Genomic DNA, 21,145 nt, shown 5'->3' with positions numbered 1-21,145 from the left:
GTTTTTTATTCATATTTTAGTTAAAAAATGTTTGACATATTATGAATACAAATTTAAATGATATATGATCATTAAAGAATAAACACTTGTGCCCTTTCTGAAATGTGTGTTTTAATATTAATATTATACAACTAGCAGGACCCATGGAAATTCCACGAATCAAGAAATATATTTAACGAATACGCTTTGATAACATTGATATATTTTCCTGGATAGTGCAAAAATTAGTCGTTTTTGACAAAAAAAAAAAAAAAAAAACTTTGCAAAATTTGACTTAAAACAAAAAACAATCTCGCCACATTGGACAAGAATAAGAATGTGACCTCCCTTTGATGTAGCTTCGCTTTTGAATATCTAATAACTGAAAGTGTACCGTATGAACTAACTAAAAGAACAAGCAGAACATTATATAGATTTATACCACTGAGACAATAGGTCAGCTGTTTGAGTAGGAGTTCAATAAATTCTTTAATAATTACGAGACAATCTCAAATCTAATTCTAGTCATTCATTAAAGTTGCTATTAACAGTGATGATAATACTGAAAGATTATAATGTACGTGGTCAAAAAATGTATTTAGACAATTCCTATTTCAATCACGTAAATTATTTCAAGTTGAAAAGAAATAACACACTCGAGTCAGATTATTTTGTGCACTCCTTCCACAAAGATGGTCACTTTTCACCTAAGCAGCAGCAGTTCTTTTCTTTTTCTTTAACCAACAATAAAAATCACTTCGGGACAAGATCAAAGTGTATCTGTTCTTCAGATGCTGCACTTCAATTTCTTGTTCTCTGTCAGTGGAGGAGAAATCCTTCACGACTGAGACAATTTTTATTTTTGTTCCTTTTCTCCACGTTAAAAAACGACCCCGGTGTCTAACTCTGTCCCGTGGGGAGGCATTGTAAATAGGAACAATAAAAATCACATGTGAATGAGGTGACATCCGAAAAATCCAAAGACATTTGTCAAGCAAAAAAAAAAAAATTTTTTTTTTTTTTTTTTTTTTAATTCTAATAACTTGGACTCCTAACAACTAAATTTGCATAACTGCATTAGTCTTGTACCTGAAGAGTTCCACGTTCATGCGTCACAGCTTTTTAAAGCAGACAGATGCCAACTGTGAAGTTAACGAACATAATAATAATAATAAAGTCAATTTTAATATGTACAGAATATTAGTGAGGAATTGATTTAAAGAAACCAGTAAATGTTATGCTTCAATCATCCAGTCAATGAACTGATCACAGATAAGGAGTTCGCAAATATAATGTTGATATAAAATACTATCTGATATATATATATATATATATATATATATATACACACACACACACACACAGTAGAAGACGTGGTCAAGTGACTAATAATGAAAATTGAGAGAGAAAGGCACCTTTATCTGATATCTACATGTCATGAATTCTATCTGTTGTGGGGTGATATTACGCAGAAATATATCCTGGTTTAGTAACAGAAGAATGAAGATGAAGAGGAAAGGCAAGAAAAAGGAAAACAGGGAGGAAATCTAGAAACAGAAAGAGACGTGGGGGAGGGTGAAGGGGAAAAAAGATAGAAGGGGGAAAGAGGAGGAGGAAGAAAGAGAAAGAGAAAGAAAGAGGAGGAGGAAGACAGAGAAAGAGGAGGAGGAAGACAGAGAAAGAGGAGGGGGAAAGAGGAGAGAGAGGGGGAAGAAAGAGGAGAGAGAGAGGGGGAAGAAAGAGGAGAGAGAGAGGGGGGAAGAAAGAGGAGAGAGAGAGGGGGAAGAGAGAGAGGGGGGAAGAAAGAGGAGAGAGAGGGGGAAGAGAGAGGGGGGGAAGAGAGAGAGGGGGGAAGAAAGGGGAGAGAGAGAGGGGGGAAGAAAGGGGAGAGGGGGGAAGAAAGGGGAGAGAGAGAGGGGGGAAGAAAGGGGAGAGAGAGAGGGGGGAAGAAAGGGGAGAGAGAGAGGGGGGAAGAAAGGGGAGAGAGAGAGGGGGGAAGAAAGGGGAGAGAGAGAGGGGGGAAGAAAGGGGAGAGAGAGAGGGGGGAAGAAAGGGGAGAGAGAGAGGGGGGAAGAAAGGGGAGAGAGAGAGGGGGGAAGAAAGGGGAGAGAGAGAGGGGGGAAGAAAGAGGAGAGAGAGAGGGGGAAGAAAGAGGAGAGAGAGAGGGGGAAGAAAGAGGAGAGAGAGAGGGGGAAGAAAGAGGAGAGAGAGGGGGAAGAAAGAGGAGAGAGAGAGGGGGAAGAAAGAGGAGAGAGAGAGGGGGAAGAAAGAGGAGAGAGAGAGGGGGAAGAAAGAGGAGAGAGAGAGGGGGAAGAAAGAGGAGAGAAAGAGGGGGAAGAAAGAGAAGAGAGAGAGAGGGGGAAGAAAGAGAAGAGAAGAGAGGGGGAAGAAAGAGGAGAGAGAGAGGGGGAAGAAAGAGGAGAGAGAGACGGGGGAAGAAAGAGGAGAGAGAGACGGGGGAAGAAAGAGGAGAGAGAGACGGGGGAAGAAAGAGGAGAGAGAGACGGGGGAAGAAAGAGGAGAGAGAGACGGGGGAAGAAAGAGGAGAGAGAGACGGGGGAAGAAAGAGGAGAGAGAGACGGGGGAAGAAAGAGGAGAGAGAGAGGGGGAAGAAAGAGGAGAGAGAGAGGGGGAAGAAAGAGGAGAGAGAGGGGGAAGAAAGAGGAGAGAGAGAGGGGGAAGAAAGAGGAGAGAGAGAGAGAGAGAGAGAGAGAGGGAAGAAAGAGGAGAGAGAGGGGGAAGAAAGAGGATGATGATGAGGAAGATGGGGAGGACGAGGAGGAGGAGGAAGAAGAGGAGGAGGAGGAAGAAGAGGAGGAGGAAGAAAGGGGGGAGGAAGGAGGAAGAAAAGGGAGGAGGAAGGAGGAAGAGGAGGAAGGAGGAAGAAAGGGGAGGCGGAAGGGGGAGGAGGAGAAGAGAAAGAAAGAAAAGAAAAAAGAAAGAAAGAGAGAGGAATAGAAGAGAAAGAAAGAGAAGAAAATTAACATCCTAAGATAAATTAGGCAATCATTGTATTACGTTACAAAGTGAATTAGGTCCTTTTTGTTGAACTTTCATGAATAATGTTTACTTATAAAATAGTAAAAGCTAAGAAAATGTAGAAATTGACATACTCAGGTACTGCACCAACACTTCAAAGAGTTTGTATAAACTAATATTCTTATAGATTTATTAAAGTAAGTATTTAAATCAACTTTTGCATCATAATTCAGTATTAAAAAAAAGTTACGTTTTAAAAAACTAGTTTTACCAAAACAACTCAATTATGAAATTTAACATTAAGTATTAAAAAAAAAAAAAAAAAAAAAAAAAAAAAAAAAAATGGAGATTTCAAAGCTTATTAAGTTTTATTAAATTACACTCACACAACCCTTATTTATTCAGTCTTATCCTGGAACACTTAACTCATTGATTCCCCCTCCCCTTGTCTTTTCTTTTAATTTTTTAAAGAAAATATTTACACTTTTAGAAAAAATATGTTAGTAAAAATAACGGTTTACCAATGATATATTAAAAAATAAACACAAACAAAACACGCCCCCAAAATCATAAAAATAGCTATTGCATGTTGGTCCACCTACCATATAAACAAAATCTTATTATCTTATTTAATCAAACTATATGATTGTTTCGTCATTACATTAATTAAATATAATTGTTAAATATAACATACTACAAAAGAAATTCATTTTAAAAGTTATATTTCACTGTGAATTACTAGACATGCAGTAACATGTCTAACCATTTTATTTTATAAATATTTATAATATCAATCTTGAAATTAATTTTTATAATGTTTATATTTTTATAAATTTTTATAAAAATGTTTAGTAATTTTTTAAAATTTTCAATGCAATAAAATAACAAAAGTACAACATTCGATGCTTCTTTATGAAAAAAGCAATTCATTATAAATTTTTTTTAATAGGCCAATTTTTCAAAATTTGTAAACCATTAGAATTTCTGCATTTCAGTAACAAGTATATTTTGTCTATGATTTTACTTATCGAAATAAAGAAATGCAAATGTTTCTCATTTATCACTACTGTATTATCATCAAAAAGGGGTTACTGTTATCCAAATCCTTAATACACGATATTTTGAAATACTAAATATATATATATATATATACACACACACACACTTTCAGGTATTGAGTTAGATTACAGGTTGGTGAATCTAATGGTTTCTAGTCTTATAGAATACTAGAAGGAAATATTCATATTAGACAATCCCAGCCAAATAAAATTACTCAATGTACTAGATAGAGCAAAAAGATTCTAGTTTATATGTTCAGATCTCATTTAAAAGGTTCAATTTTCAAATAAAATTTAAAATTTCTTGCTAGAATCAAACCAATAAATTTTAAATTTTATTTGAAAATTGATCTTTTTAAATGAAATTTGAACATATAAACTATAGTATATATATATATATATATATATATATATATATTGACAAATGATCAAAGACACTCATTTAAATACATAATTATTATAACTATTTTAAACAGTTCATAATAAATCAATGTTTGGTGTTATGCATTTGTAACTATATTGTGCTATTTCATCGATAAATGTATCATATAATAATTTAATCGATTTTAACAGTAATTAAAATAGTTTATAAAAAATAATTTATAAACAAACTTTCCTCTATCTTTTTCGTACTGACAGAAGAAAAAGAAAGGAGCAGATGGATGGCTGATTGGGCAGCTAAATGTCTATCTCGCTTTGTTTTCTCTCTTTTTTTCTCTTCCTTTAATGTCATATTATTCTAAAAAAAAAAAAAATTGATTTTTGTTTTTACTTCATTATGTATTTATTTAAAAGACATAAATTTGTATCAAGGTTACCAAGATACTAATGTTTTTTTATAGAAATAAATGCAAAGGTTTTAATCTTGCATTTAAGTCTTATTTGATGCTGAATCCAGCAATTTTGGGAAAAACGTTTTATGCTCCAAGTTCTTTATATCTTTAAATATTTATTCATGGTGTTTGGTTTGGTCGTTTTGTTTTACAGCATATCAATACTTTCTGGGTTCAATCATTTTGGCAAAAGATGATATACTTCAAGTTCTTTATTCATGATGTTTGATTTGTGAAAAGATGGATAAATTTGCATAATCATGGCATGTGATAAATAAATTTTTAAATTACAAACATACAAGAACTTGTTATCAAAATACACAGAATTTCTAACAGTTTATGACTTGAGTACCTAAACAAAGAATTGGCCGATTAAAAAAAAAAAATCGTAGAATTAGAAGCTTTTTTTTTTTTTTAAAATGAAGTGATTTGTGTGGAAGCACCCAACATTCAAACAAAGCAAAAAACAAGTCAACAGTGAAGAAATAAAGTGAAAACAAGAATGAAATGTTAATAGCAAAGATATAGAAAATAGTGCTGAATAGTAGAAGCCAAGTTTGAGCCGACCACGTAGTCAGCAGAGGTTAGTGGCGTGTTTGTCAAGATTAGTCAATCAGTTTAACACTTGAACTGCAAACATGGTTACTTTCGCTTTAACAGAGGTATCTATAGTGTTCTCCCAGGTGAAATGCCTTCTATTGAAAAAAAAAAACAACTTTTTAAATTACTTAAAAGAAAAAAAAAAGAAAAAAAAGAAAAAAAAGAAAAAAAAAAGAAAAAAAAAAGAAAAAAAAAAGAAAAAAAAAGAAAAAAAAGAAAAAAAAGAAAAAAAAGAAAAAAAAGAAAAAAAAAAGAAAAAAAAGAAAAAAAAAAGAAAAAAAAGAAAAAAAGAGAAAAAAGAGAAAAAAAAGAGAAAAAAGAGAAAAAAGAGAAAAAAAAGAGAAAAAAAAGAGAAAAAAGAGAAAAAAAAGAGAAAAAAGAGAAAAAAAAGAAAAAAAAGAAAAAAAAAGAAAAAAAAGAAAAAGAAAAAAAAGAAAAAAAAAAAGAAAAAGAAAAAAAAGGAAAAAGAATGCTCATATAACTTCTATTTTAGCGATATAACTTTTCTCCAGTTGCCTTCATCTGCAAATGCATTGTAAGATGCAAGTAAAAACATTTTAAAATAATAAAGATAAGTAATGAATAGCTATTGTCACCAGACAACATTTTCAAAAAAATAATGTCAGAATTTATGCATGTGTGTAGATATATATAATATTCCGTCTGCCTGCTTCCCACCGGACTACAACTTGGATGTCTTCAAGTCCAACGTTAACAAATTCCTAATGAACCGCCCCCTTAAGTAAACACTTCATCAAATCTCTACACTAACGTAATGTACTTGCAATAACCCTTATCCCTGAGTGGCTTCCGGGCCTTGATAAGTGGTGATCATTGTGTAAAAAATAAAAAAAATAAAAAATAAATAAAAAAATGGACTCTTCTCTCTCCGTCAATTTCGACATATGAACTCTGCCACAACAACTAAGTAGTTCAGAAATCCACACAGATTGTTTATAGTGGTGAAGGCTTTGTGTAGAACCAACCACACTTTTTGGTATTACTGCTAATCTTCGTCGATGACTGCCACAAGACAGAGCATATGGTAGACCGCAGGTTTTTTACATCAGAGTTTTCCTTCTCCTAGATGCATGTCTTAACGAAGATTGGGGGTGCATACCTTCCAGTGAATTAATGTGCCTCTAGATACGACCTGGAAATTTCTACTTGGTGCGATACATAAAGCGCCTACCCTTCTCAAATGGTCACCCATCTGGTACTGGCTAGACTCATTGTTTAACTTTGGTGATCTGGCGAGAACCGGTGTGTCAATGTGATTGTGCCGTATATATATCCATAACTGAACCCATTTTTTTTTTTTTCTTTTAATCGACAGAGGTAGATTTTCCTTGTTTTGTCAGCCATGATCATGCAGAAGTCTTACATGTTTTATTTTATTTTAAATATTGCTTTTTAATGAGGATTAAACCATAAAACTCCAGAAGAGTGTTACTTAGAACTTATTGTGACTTAACACCTTTATCCATTGCACCTTTGCTTTCATTGTTGTATTATTTCAAGTCCATAAATAAAGTGGTCGACCATAGTCAAGGGTAATCAGAAGATTTCCTTTTCTTTGGCTACTACATCAAAATGTAGGAGTACCACTCATTACACACGATCACTCCACTTACCCTTGATCTTCTCCTCAGAATGCTAAATGTTTTTAAGCAAGTAGGCATCAAAGTATCGTTTTTTTTTGTTTTTTTTTAAGTCTTTAGTATAAAATACCTAGGGTTGAACCCTAACCTGTTGGCCGATTAACAGACACTAATCATTATGTCAAATGATTTTTTTTATTTTAAAACAAATTAAAAGTACATTCGATATTTCTTTATAAAAAATAGTTTTTTTTTATATTCATCCATATTTTGAAAAAAATATTTTTTTAAATAGGCCAAATGAGCAAGCAGGTGATTTTGAGTCCGTACCAATTTGAATCAGAAGTTTTTGGAGGTGAGAGCTAATAATTTCTACCATCAGATACATGTTAAGATATTCAGCGACACAAAATTAATTTTTTCTCGAGTTGAAGTTGCTCAATTAAACTGTTGGTATTTCTTAAGCAGAACTTTTTGCATCAATTGAATATTTTGGAGTTCACCAAATTTACTCTGGTGTCATTTCTTTGAAAAGTTATCAAATGACAATAGCTATTTATGAAAATATTTTATTTTTAATGTAAAAATATTTTTTTTTTAAAACTAAAGTATCTGTACAGAAAAGGCAATTCTATAATTAAGCAATTTTTTTTTTATTTTAAAAATAATTTATGAGCAACTGAAGGTTCGAGGCAAACTCATGAACATCAATTTGTATATAAATACAATAAAATTGCTTCAAATTCTAAATGTTTTCAAAGTCTATTATGTAAAACAAATTAAATCTCTAAAAAAGAGTATTTCAATTTTAGTTTCTACTCTCAAAGAATTTATATTTTGTTATTAATTTTATCAATCAAAATATTTTAGTGAAAATCAATACATCTAATAGTATTTTAACAAATCTATATTGCTTCAACGAATATTATTTAAAATTAAAAATTGTAACTGTGCTTCTAATTGCCTTTAACAAATTTTCAAACAATCTATTTGTTGTATTAAAGTAAACTGGATTTGTAGGCAGATTATTTTTTAATAAAACTGGATTTGTAGACAGATTGTAACAAGGAATGCTTAAGACATAGACAGATTGTTTTAAGGAAAATTCGAGGCATAGACGGATCATTTTATAGAAAACTCCAAGCGTAGACAGATTGTTTTAAAGAATACTCTAGGTGTAGACAGATTGTTTTAAGGAAAACTGGATTTGTACAGAGATTGTTTTAAAGAAAACCCGAGGTATAGACAGAGTGTTTTAAGGAAAACCCAAGGCGTAGATAGATTGTTTTAAGGGAAAGTGGATTTGCAGGCAGATTATTTTAAGGAAAAGTGGATTTGTAGACAGATTGTTTTAAAGAATACTCGAGGTGTAGACAGATTGTTTTAAGGAAAACCTGAACCGTAGAAAGATTGTTTTAAGGAAAACCTAGCCGCAGACAGATTGTTTTACAAAAATGAGAGCCATTAAAAGAATTTAAAAAAAAAAAAAAAAAAAAAAAAAAAAAAAAAAAAAAATGAAAGTTGAAAATGAAATTCTGTACACAAATTCGAAAGCGTACAACTGAGATAACAAATTTGCAGCAATAAAAGCTGGTGATGATCGTGCAGTGTAAAAGTGGTGAAATAAAAAAAGCTGTATAAAAGCAAATCTAATTTTTTGGTGAATGTCATGACTTCACATTCATCACTCGATTCAGAAATATTATTCAACTGAAGCAAAAAAGCAAAAAAAAGCAATACAACATCTGTTGAATATGAGATGCATTCTTACATTTCTATCAATAACTGTCTTTCTTCAGAAAAGAAATTTTATTGTTTAAACACACAAATGGAGCAACTAACTTTATTTTAGACGTGTCCAAATAAATCTACCTACACGAGCATCTGTCAATCAATCGTTTATCATCATCTATTATAATCAAGTTGTAGATTGCATTTTTCTCAGACTGTCATGCGCAAATTTGAGATGACATTTTGTCGCTAAATACAAAGAGTGAATGGGCACAGCTAAAAAATATCTATTCTTTGGTTAATTTTCGCACGTAAGATGAATAAACAGAAGATGTTTGATTTCTGCATTAAAATCATTTGTAACTTCAAGTGTAAACACATGATGTGCAAAATGTTTTGCTGGCGCATACAAATGGCAGACATTGCAGTGATAGATGCTTGAACAAAGGAAACTGATAATATCTCTGGCCAGAGTCAGACCACCCAAGAGATATTCTCTTTATTTGAAAAAAAGTGTATCATTTAACGGGAAAGTCACGCTTGTATCAGCCTTTCTGGAGAAAAGTAATTTTCCTAAACAGGCTCCAGACAAAACATCTATAAATAGAGGCCATATGGATATTATTTTGGGGTGAATCACTGTGTGGTCAAAATAGTGACCACAAACAAAAGGCCAGAATCTGTCAGGGTAAAAAAAGATTCCTGGAGAAGGAGGAAGGAGTCAAATATTTGAAGCAAGCACTTAATTTTCCTGAAAGGTGAGTGGACTTTCACTGGTTCTTGAGACCAGAGGGACTGTTGTGTTCAGTTGGACTGGTGTGTTTTTCAGTTGGCTGTGATAGACAAGGAACTCATCCTGCAAGTCTGCAATTCAACATCATTTGTGATCTTCAAAAATAATAACCATTGTTATTCGTTTATAAACTGTAATTGTGGTTTTGCTTGGTGTGAGCACTCTTTGTTTCATTACTGGATGGATTGACGAACAACTTTGGCCCCAAACAACATGTAGGACAATCATGATGATGCAGTGAACACACACACACACACACACACATTAGAGGCATGTTGATACAAGAACCACAAACATTTTCTATGCAGTTTCGATACAGCCACAAATTCCCGGGATTCTTTCTTGTTCCTTAGAAAACAGAACAGGTGGTAATGTTGGTGCAAAAATAATGTTTTTTGACATTCAACTTCATGTCAAAAAATGACTTTTTTTTTTTACCAACCTAATATTTAAAAACTGCAGGATAACTCTAGAAATTAAAATTAGCAGCAACATATAGGTGTAAATCTGATATAATGACCAGAAAAAAAAAAAAAAAAAAAAAAAAAAAAAAATCGCTCTACAGTTTACAATCTTTCCAGGCTTTGGTTTCTCCAAGTTTAGAAGCAAAAGTTGAAAATCATCACTTACTAACGTTAATATTTGATTGCATAATACATGGTTTTGGATGTAGAACTTGTTTCTATTCAAAGTAAAACTGGGTTACTGGTAGAGTTGGTTTGATGTTGTAAACCCAAAACAAGATATGAAGCCAGAAGATTACTGAGGACTTGCCTCAAAGCATCTTCCAAATGTAGTTTTCAATAAATGCCTTGCTGTAAGGGGGGGGGGGAATCACTATAAACTTAGATAGGTTTCTCTTTGAACCGTACATCTATTAAGATAATTAAATTCCTATTCTTGGTTTTCCATAAGATTACCAATTTTTTTATTTTTTACAAGATTATCTAACAAAAGATCGACCAAAAGCTTTCTATATTTTAAAGATATCAAAATAATTATATTTTCAAAGCTACTGTTAAGTATTCTTCTTTATATCTAATATATAAAGTAAAGTTAGTCTTTTTATTGTTTCTTTGTCATCAATAACTTAATTTCTAAAAAAAAAATTTAAAAAAAATAAAATAAAAAAATCAATATTTGATTCTGATTTGCCAGTCTTTCTTGTGGATTGTCAAATATTGATAAAATGTAATTTGATTACTTCCAGAAACCTCTTGACAAGGTCAGAATTATTTTAAATTGATCGCCATCTTAAAAAAATAGTAAATAAATAAAAGGATGTAACTACTCGTTTAACAAAAAAAAAAAATTGCAAGTAAATACAATACTGGGAAATGCTAGGTAGGAACAGCTATTACATATATATATATATATATATATATATATATATATATATATATATATAATATAAAGCTGTGTGTGTGTGTGTCTAGTCACGAATAGGCTCCTATATGGTTGACTATTTTAAAAAACTGATTACATATAATGATAGAAGATGTATTGAGACACGAATGGGTACGTTTGATCTGGCATAATGATAATTCATTAAAATTGTGGGGTCTGCATTCGCGCCTGGTCCACAAAGTATGGAAATAAAAACTTAAAAAATTAAAAAAAAACAAACGTTTACAAATGTTTTTGATATAGATGTACATAATAATACTTTGATAAGTATGTTTTAACTTGAATAGGGATTGTATAATAAAATTGTGAGGTCTGCGTTCGCGCCTGGCCTCCATAGAATGGAAATAGGCATAAACTTTAATAAAGACTTTTCATATCTATCTGTGTAAGTATACTTTGATAATTATGTTCCAGTTTGAAGAAATATGGTATAATAAAATTATGGGGTGTTCGTTCACGCCTGATCTTCATAGAATGGAAATATGTCACAAAGTTTAACAAGGTTTTTTAATATAGATCCACAAAATATTGTGATAAGTGTTTCAGTGTGAACAGGTATGGTATAATAAATTATGGGGTTTATCTATTTTATTTTTACTTTCATCATATTTTGCTTTGGTTTTGATACCCCCGAATTCGAAGCTATCTCTTTACAACCCTTCCTTTCCATGACCTATCATACTTTCATGGATCAGAGTCCATTTTCTGTAGGCTGTTTTTGAACCCAGTCAACGACGGGTACTTGTCTAGAATATATATATATATATATATATATATATATATATATATATATATATATATACTTTTATAATATAGCACTTCGCTGGGAATAGACACCCATTTTCATGTTCATCTCATGTTATATTTACAAATGTTCAATTGTTCTGACCCTTTGCTATCATTATTATACATAGTTCTTTGTACAGATGGGTTTTTTTTTTATTATTCTTACATCAGTGGGGGCATTTATCAGTGCTAAATATGCATAAAAGAACAACAAAAGTCACATCAACCTATAGATTGTCCTTCTCGCCGATAATCCAACCAAAACAATTGTATGCATGTATAGTTAATAAAGCTGAAAACTTTGTTGAAATGAGCATAAAAATGTGTGTCTGTTCCTGGAAGTAGTAGCATTATAAAAAGTATTTATAGCTCTAGTATTGCACTATTGAGCTATCTTAAAGAACTTTGCGTGATTAATATTTACATTTGAATACAGTACTGGAAATTTTTATTTTAAGACTATATGTTTTCATCATTGTCAGTTATTTTCCGATTATATATTTTCCGATCAGCCCTCGAACCTTCTTCAGCTGTATAATTCATTCCTGATGCTGTTTATTTCATTTACCAAGGAGGTTATGCTTTTGGCTGAGGTTTTTCTTACTATTTTTGTACAGTGTGGTACCCACATTGCTTGACCAATCGTAACCAAACTTGGTCAAAATATCAGTGATGACCTAATTTTAGAACTGATTTAATTTTGGGATATCTAGGTCAAAAGGTCAAAATCATGGAAAATGTGAAGGTCAAAAGGTCAGACTTTTGGCAATAATCGATTCTGTTTATCATGTCCTGCATCTTCTTTGACCGTGAAATGTTTGTTAATGATTTAATTTTTACACAATTTCCAACTTGAAATGTTTGTTAATGATTTAATTTTTACACAATTTCCGACTTGAAATGTTTGTTAATGATTTAATTTTTACACAATTTCCGACTTGAAATGTTTGTTAATGATTTAATTTTTACACAATTTCCGACTTGAAATGTTTGTTAATGGTTTAATTTTTACACAATTTCCGACTTGAAATGTTTGTTAATGGTTTAATTTTTACACAATTTCCAACTTGAAATGTTTGTTAATGATTTAATTTTTACACAACTTCCGACTTGAAATGTTTGTTAATGATTTAATTTTTACACAATTTCCGACTTGAAATGTTTGTTAATGATTTAATTTTTACACAATTTCCGACTTGAAATGTTTGTTAATGATTTAATTTTTACACAATTTCCGACTTGAAATGTTTAATGATTTAATTTTTACATAATTTCCGACTTGAAATGTTTGTTAATGATTTAATTTTTACACAATTTCCGACTTGAGATCTTTCCAAATTTGATAAGTGTGACAATCACTCAAAATTTCAGTTTGATCAGATGGTTTCTGAATTATCAATGTTTTCATGACATAACCTTGGAAATACTTCATACATTATGGTGACGTAGAGGCTCAGATAAGACTTTGATCCATTCTTATGTTGTCAGGTGGACGTATGCAGTCTCACGACTGATTCATGTTCTGGCTGATTCTTTGTATAGTGTGAAATCAATACTGATGAATGGCTAACTTTGACAAGTTTTAAAATTCATGTGGAGCAGGGGTCTCTAAACTACAGCCCTTGAGCCAGATCTGGCCCATCAAAGTCTTTAATCTGGCTTGTGGAGATCTTATGAAAAACATAAATAGTCAGGAAAAATTTTTTAAGCGGAAATAGTGTGGTGGTTTTACCTTTTGTTCAGAAAATGATTAAAAGAATGGAGGTTTTGGAGAACCAGTTTCACTAAAAAGCAAAACCTAATGAGCAAATCATGATTTTGGCCCGCGTAGCTCTCAAGAAAAAAAAAAAAAAATCAGCAATATGTCCCTTCGTTCAAAAACTTGGGAGACTCCTGGCATAGAGTGAAGCATAGTATGACATAATTAAATAGCATGGAGCGTGACATGAATGTTCTTATAATTGACATTGATTGCCCTCCAGAACCGGAGCACATTGAGAAGTAGGTGCTCAACTTCACAATGTCAGAAAAACCTTTGACACTGTTAAATACTATTGATCAAAGATGAAACACTTAGTGGGAAAAATTAAAATTATTGTCATCTAAAAATCTGTTTATGTGCATTTTTTACTCATTTCTCATCGAGCCATTCACACAGGGTGGCACATAAATCACTTTACCATTTTAAAATGGATTATATTTTATTTTCATTTTCAATAAATTAATTTTGATTTTTTCTTTTCAAATTTATAAAATTTAAATCACTGGAAAGTTAAATATGAATTAAGTAACAATCAAAGTGAAGATAATTTAATTTTATTTTGTACTGGGTGGCCCACTTAAAAGTATCCCATAAAATGTAGTAGAGAGGAGGACCAATCTGTTATTATTTAAATTACCTGTAGCATTGCTTAAATTTCATGTGATGCTATAAAAAATGCTGGAAGTGCTCTCCATTGACATCTATGTATTTTTGTGGCACGTTTAACAACGTCTGCAGATATTGCTTCTCCTGATAGCATTAGTAATGTTCTTTAGTTGGTCTAGATTGATCATTAAGAGAAAGATTAGAGAGATCAAGCTACTTGTAAGTCGGCAACCCTGTATATGGATGCACAATTATTGGAACACAGATCTTATCAGCACCATTTTAATGTTAGGCATCTGCCTACTAAGCCTATGATAATTTATTTGGCTACACCAGACTTTTTCTTTGTACATCTTAAAGAAAAAAATGCCGTAAATAAACTTCAAAGTATCCAACAACTTGAAGCAAACATACAAAGGAAATTCATTCCATACGGCTTCAGATGCCAACAACTGCCTTACAAAAAAAACATATTTGTGAAGCTGAAAACGGAGGCCATTTACGTGACATTATTTTTCGTACTTGAATCAAAATAAAATTCTAATCTTTAAACTATGTACTTAAAAAGAATTAAAAATGTACACTCATATACAAAAAAAGATATTTTATTTGAAAATGATAAAGTAACTCATGTGCCACACTATATATTGTAGTGTCACAGCCTTGTAAACCCTAACCATAAGATTGTTACGCCATGCAGCTTGACATCCGGAGGAAGAGCTCACCCACAAAATCCTTACTTATCTGGTTGACACTAATGTGATGGGGGTGTAAGACATTCGTGGTGACGGTCAAATGCAACCTGCTAGCACTATCAGGCTCACCAGTAGTTGGTCTTCGATATAGAATCGGAATTGGTTAGCCATATCATGTGACCTAGCTCAGGATCTGTGAAATTGGGTTATGATGCTTTTAGATATCGTACTTGCTTGAGAGGAAGACGATCATGGTGAGAACCACCACAAGTACAAGTCACCGTTACATTTATGCATTTATTTTCTATTGTGTTATGGCATATCAACCCTTTTTGGGTTCAATCATTTTAGCAAAAGATTTTATGCTTCAAATTCCTTATGTCTTCAAATACTGATTCATAGGGGTTATGTTTGGTTATTTTATTATAGAGGAAAATTGTTTTTTTTTTTGTTGTTTTTGCAGAACATGATTGAGTTTTACAAAAGGAAAGAAAAAAGAACATCAATGTTTGGTAAATTTAAGTTGGAAAGATGATATCTTCAGACAGCCTGATCTGGTAGGACTAGACATTTAAGGTTTAATTTTTTTATTTTATATAAATTATCAAAAATATTCAGTAATTAAAAAAAAAAAAAAATTCAAAGCTGAACAACGTTCCTGAATAAGAAGGAGGGGGGTGCATATCATGCAAAACTTCACCAAAAAATAAATGGCAATATTGGTGATAATACAGTTCTGACTTTTTTAGAATAAGTATAAGTGTTTGTATTGTTTAGATCAATCGGACAATTGTTCTCATCTTGAGTGTTATCTGCACAACGTTTCGATCAATGTAATCTCTGACCTTTGTCAGGAGTAAAAGTCGCCAGGTTTTAGCAGGAAAAAAAATGGTGGGTAGCTCTGCACTGTAAGGTTTTGAATTTTTGGGATCTAGTTGGAAGTAAGTTTACACGAATTATAAAGATAATTTAATTATCAGGGAACCCTAGAGGTATAATTTCTAACTTATTATGATAGAAATTTCAATTAAATCGATCAACCAATTGTAAGTTCTTAGAAACATGATATTTACAAAACTAAGAGGTTGCTGGTTTCAGTATGATTAATTGCGTGTTATCCGTTTTCAAACCTGATGTAGTTTTTAATTGTTTTTTTCTTTTTTGATATGTTATCATTATGACTGATAGGAGATAATAATAATAGATCAAAAATATAAATTATCAAAAAGTTTTAATAGATTTTTATTTTGGATTTTTCATGTTAGTTTTGTTTGTACCTATGCATTTCATAATATTTGTACAAATTTTAATTGAAATTAATATGCAAACGTAAACTATAAAATAAAAGTGCTGGGTACTTGGATGGATTATTTCCTCAAATCTAAAAAGATAATGTTAGTATATGTGTGTGTGTGTGTGTGTGTGTGTGTGTATATATATGTATGTATATATACACACACAGTGTGAGTCAAAAGTAGATGGACGGTAAAAAACATTTATTTAGAGATCACGTACACGTAAAATTATATATAAGACAAAGAACATTAAATGTTATTTATCAATGAAAGTACTCAAACTGTTTTCTTTACAAAGCTTTAAAGTCTGCCTCTTACACTTTAACTAATATTTTCTATTTTTGGATCACCTTGTATATGTATACTTTTTGTTTTACATAAGCTTCTATGTGTTGCTACCTATTCATGAGTATGTTTTGGTCGGCCAGTTACAAGTAACTAGAGATCTCTTCAGGCAGTATTGCTTCTGACTGGCTGACCAAATGCTCATGAATGTATAAGTGACATTTAGACGATTCTGTAAAATAAAAAGTATATCTTGCCGTACTTCAGTATTGAGCACCCTTGCATTAACCTTGTTAAAACTCCATTGGTTGCTTCACCTCTGGAAAATATTAATCTGGAATATATATATATATATATATATATAAGAAAGTAAAATCTATAAAATGTAAGGCTTTTTATGGGAGAACACTAATAATAGCAAAAGCAGAGAATAGTCTACATGATTGACCACATGACAATAGAAAAAATAAATCCGTGACCACATAATGTTGATGGTAGCATTGACGAGATGTAGATGTGTTCATAGATACCTCCTTGCTGAAGTCTCTTTGACGATATCCAGGTGGGAGCAGGGGGTAGCTGGGGTCAGAGCCTCCTCCGACAATAATCTGGCTGTGTTTGCTGGATGCATCCGACTTTGAGCGAGACACACTGATGTCCCGAATGTCTACTACATCTCTCGTTTTGTAGAGCGAGGCTGGAACGGAGCCGTGTTTAATATGTTTGGACCCCCCTGGCAGCTGTTCAGAGGTCATTGACACAGACACAAACAGAAGGAGAAAAAAGCACATTATTACACAATCAAATAAATACACATTACAAGTACTCAATCAACTAAAAATGAATAAAAATAAAATACATCAAAAATAAAGAATGATGACATCGTAAAAAAATCACAAAACCCGATTTTGTTTTATAAACCTACAATAAATTTAACGCATTTGTTGAACTTGTGTCATTAATACAAATAATTTTGGGGTTATAACAAAATATTTATATCAAATCCACAACTTTTCTTTTGAAAATTCATGATAATCTCGAATTATTTTAAGCAATAGAAGCCATCATTAATTTCAATTTTAGCTTTTTTTTTTTTTTTTTTTAAAACTTACATTTTCAGGGAAATTTCTCTTCTTAAGAATTGTTTCATTTCCTGTATTTTTTTTTTCTGAATTTTTAATGAATATTTTAAATTTTGTTTGAACATGGTGTTCTCGCTATATAATTAAAACAGTTTTTAAATATCTTTGAAGGGAATTTTTTCCAAGGATTTAAAATGAAAAAAAAAAGGGTACTTGTACATAATTCAACCTAATGAAAGTACAAAACAAAATCTTTATGATGTACATACCCATCACCAAACAAAAATGTCATATTCCGAAAATCATGTAAATTTATCAGGTAGTTTTTTTTTTATAACTAAAAAAAGAAATCAAATTTTACGAATAAAATCAAAGTTTAATGAAAAAAAAAGGGTACTTGTACATAATTCAACCTAATGAAAGTACAAAACAAAATCTTTATGATGTACATACCCATCACCAAACAAAAATGTCATATTCCGAAAATCATGTAAATTTATCAGGTAGTTTTTTTTTTATAACTAAAAAAAGAAATCAAATTTTACGAATAAAATCAAAGTTTGTATTTTGATCTGCCTTGTTTTAAATAAGGAGAGACCACACAATTCTAACTACTGAGATTGAAATCCGCCTTATAATGGATACAATATATTATCAAAATCGTTAAAAATTATATATATATATATATATATATATATATATATATAAACTATTTGATCAATTTATGTGATTTTTGGCATATAACATTCTCATTCAGTGAGTGATCAAGTATTTTTCTCTGTGTGTCTCTGTCTCTCTGTCTCTCTCTCGTGTATTTATAGGCTGAATACTGGACAAACACCAAGGTGGGGGGTAGTTACTAAAATTGAATTTTTTACAGCTCCTAAAGTTTAAAATAATTTCAAATACGAAAACAATGTTTCTTAAATTAACTTTTTATTTCATTTTTTATAAATTTAACTATTGTTTGGAATAGAAATCCTTTTTATTTAATACACAATTTTAATGGTTATTCAATTTGTTGCTAATTAAGATATACAGTTACAGTTTAGCCATTATTAGTCAAGTTGTGATCATGAGTTCAAATATGAGACAAGTAGTTTATAAGAGGTTAAGTTGGTTTGTCATTCATCGTGTCATGGCCCTATATCTGTTACAGACAAATGATATTCTCAGCACTAAGTCAAGTTAAAATAGGTCAATATTTATAAAGTGAGATTTATAAAGCAGATTTTTTTTTTTTTTAAACATGAAACATTAAAAAGTCAACGATAAATTTACTTTTCATAGAATAAAAATACAATACCATTTTATAAAATAGTTGAGTTAGGTTTGTATATTTATTATCATTTCTCCATAGAAGTGAAATGGGTTTTTGATACCAAAAATTCAGACTTTGACAAATATGTTAAAATGGCCAAATAATGTTCCTAAGTAGAAAAATTAATATATAACTTGCAGAAAAAATAATTTAGGTAAATGTTGAAGGCAAAAATGTTTCTTACTTATATACGATTTCTAAATTCAAAATGGCGTATTTACAGCTTCTCTTTCAATTTTTGGATTGTAATCATGTCAAAACGCACTTTATTTCCTTTTGATGGATCGATTGTTGCTATTTTTTCTGATGAATTAATGGCAAAACAGATTCACTAATTGATATAATAATTAAGTGATTGATTTTGTGCTACGAAACAGATACTGTCAAGAATTGTAAATGTCAACTGAATTAAAGGAATACATTGTAAGATGGTCACAACATCATGACATTTGGAAAATAGACTTTTGTCATTGCTAAAAGTCTATATTCCAAATTTCATGATGTTGGCCATCTTACAATTTATTCCTTTATTTCAGTTGACACTTACAATTCTTGACAGTATCTGTTTCGTAGCACAAAATCAATCAATTATTATACCAATCAGTGAATCTATTTTGCCCTTAACTATATAAGTGAATAAAGAATATTTCCACAGAAATATATGTATATATACCAATCTACAGTAATATATAATAAAAATATAATATAATAAAAAATATAATAAAAATAGCTTTTAGGTATTATGAAGCAGTACTGAAAGTTTAAGCAGAAATTATATATAATTTATTTGTTTTAAATAAGCATTTATCTGGTCTCTACACATTCATAAGCATGTTTCGGTCAGTCAGTTACATGTAACTAGAGACTTCTTCAGATGATGCTGCTTATACCAAATTAGAGGCCGTAACCTTAGATTACGTAAGATTATGGACTCTACTTTTGTAGAAGCATCACCTGAAGAGGTCTCTAGTTACTTGTAACTGGCTGACCGAAACATGCTCATGAATGTGTAGAGACAGATGAATGCTTATGTAAAATAAATAAAAAGTATATCTTGCACTACTTCAGTATTGAGCACTCTTGTATGAACTTTGTTTAATTATCTCTTTAAATCCATACAAAAATTGGATATATAACATAATGTTTATATTACTAGAGCTCAAAATATGATTTAATAAATGTTCTAAATGGACTTGAAAAAAAAAAAAAAAAAAAAAAAAAATCAAAGAAAATTCAGAACACGTACATTATTTTCATAAAAACTGAAGATTTTCTTCAATGTTTCTACTGGTCAATTTTCCGGGTGAAATATCGTGTATTGAATACCAAAGACAATTCATTTAGAGATTTAGGACACAATTTGAACCATAGAAATGGTCTTTGTTAATTGGACACCACAGGAACCATAACACAAAAACGTCAAGATTTACAAAGTTAAAAAGTAAATTTTATTTTTATAGAGGGCAATACAATGTAGAGGTGTAACGGACAAACACAAACTGAAGCAAATTAAGATATGATGGTGGAATAAGCTATGCAGATTCACCTTTATTTAATACAATATATATATTTTTACATATATTGTGTTCTTGTGCAAGCATGGTCATAACCATACTAACGTTAGTAAAAACACAATATACAAAAAATATAAAAAAAATTATAATATATACGAACATATATATTGTATCAATAAAGGTGAATTTGCATAGCCTACTCCACCACTATATCTTAATTTGTTGATCCATTACACCTCTGCATTGTATTGTCTTTTATAAATTTAGATTTTCTTTTTATACACACTAAACAATGCTTTAAGCAAACTACATTAACCTCTTATTAAAATATTTAAACATTACTGATACGAAGATTTATCACTGAAAATTAAATATGGAAATATTCTTAAAATTACAAAAAAATTATTGGAATTTTAAACTTTTAATCAAATACAAACCATTTGCTACTTCTTTAAACTCGTGATAAAAAATTTTATTTTATTTTTTCTTCTAAATAAATTATACTAATTGTATATTCATTTTTTTATTCTCTCTCTCATATATATATATATATATATACATATATATATATATATATATATATATATATATATTATATGAGATTTCACTATAATTCAATCATGGCTCGGATTGCAAATGATTTATCTTGAAGCTTGCAGAGTACAATTTCATTAAATTTATTTGACTTTTTGCACTTTGAATTTTCTTTGCGGACTTTACTGAGTACAACATTATTGATCGTTTGATTTTTTGTTTCAAATTAAACTGAATTTTTTAGACTACACTATAATCCATTCAAATCTGGATTCCAGATTCTT

The 21,145-nt window shown here is 30.8% G+C and overlaps 1 protein-coding gene across 40 annotated transcripts in view; it reads right to left on the bottom strand.

Moving 5' to 3' along the window:
• The window catches only part of LOC145248812 (rho guanine nucleotide exchange factor 11-like), a 609,361-nt gene that overhangs the window by 176,688 nt on the left and 411,528 nt on the right, over window positions 1-21,145 (bottom strand). For 19 of the 40 annotated variants that reach the window (XM_080110472.1, XM_080110474.1, XM_080110473.1 and 16 more), the window contains one exon: window positions 16,941-17,150. The exons of the other annotated variants lie outside the window; for them this stretch is intronic. In XM_080110472.1, the coding sequence (XP_079966598.1) occupies window positions 16,941-17,150 (210 nt within the window). The remainder of the gene's footprint in view (window positions 1-16,940; window positions 17,151-21,145) is intronic. 40 annotated transcript variants of the gene reach the window in all.

This window comes from Euprymna scolopes, chromosome 27 (assembly GCF_053919585.1).
Source record: "Euprymna scolopes isolate OS-2025 chromosome 27, ASM5391958v1, whole genome shotgun sequence".
Lineage (NCBI taxonomy): Eukaryota > Metazoa > Mollusca > Cephalopoda > Sepiida > Sepiolidae > Euprymna > Euprymna scolopes.
This window is presented reverse-complemented; position numbering and strand designations above follow the sequence as displayed.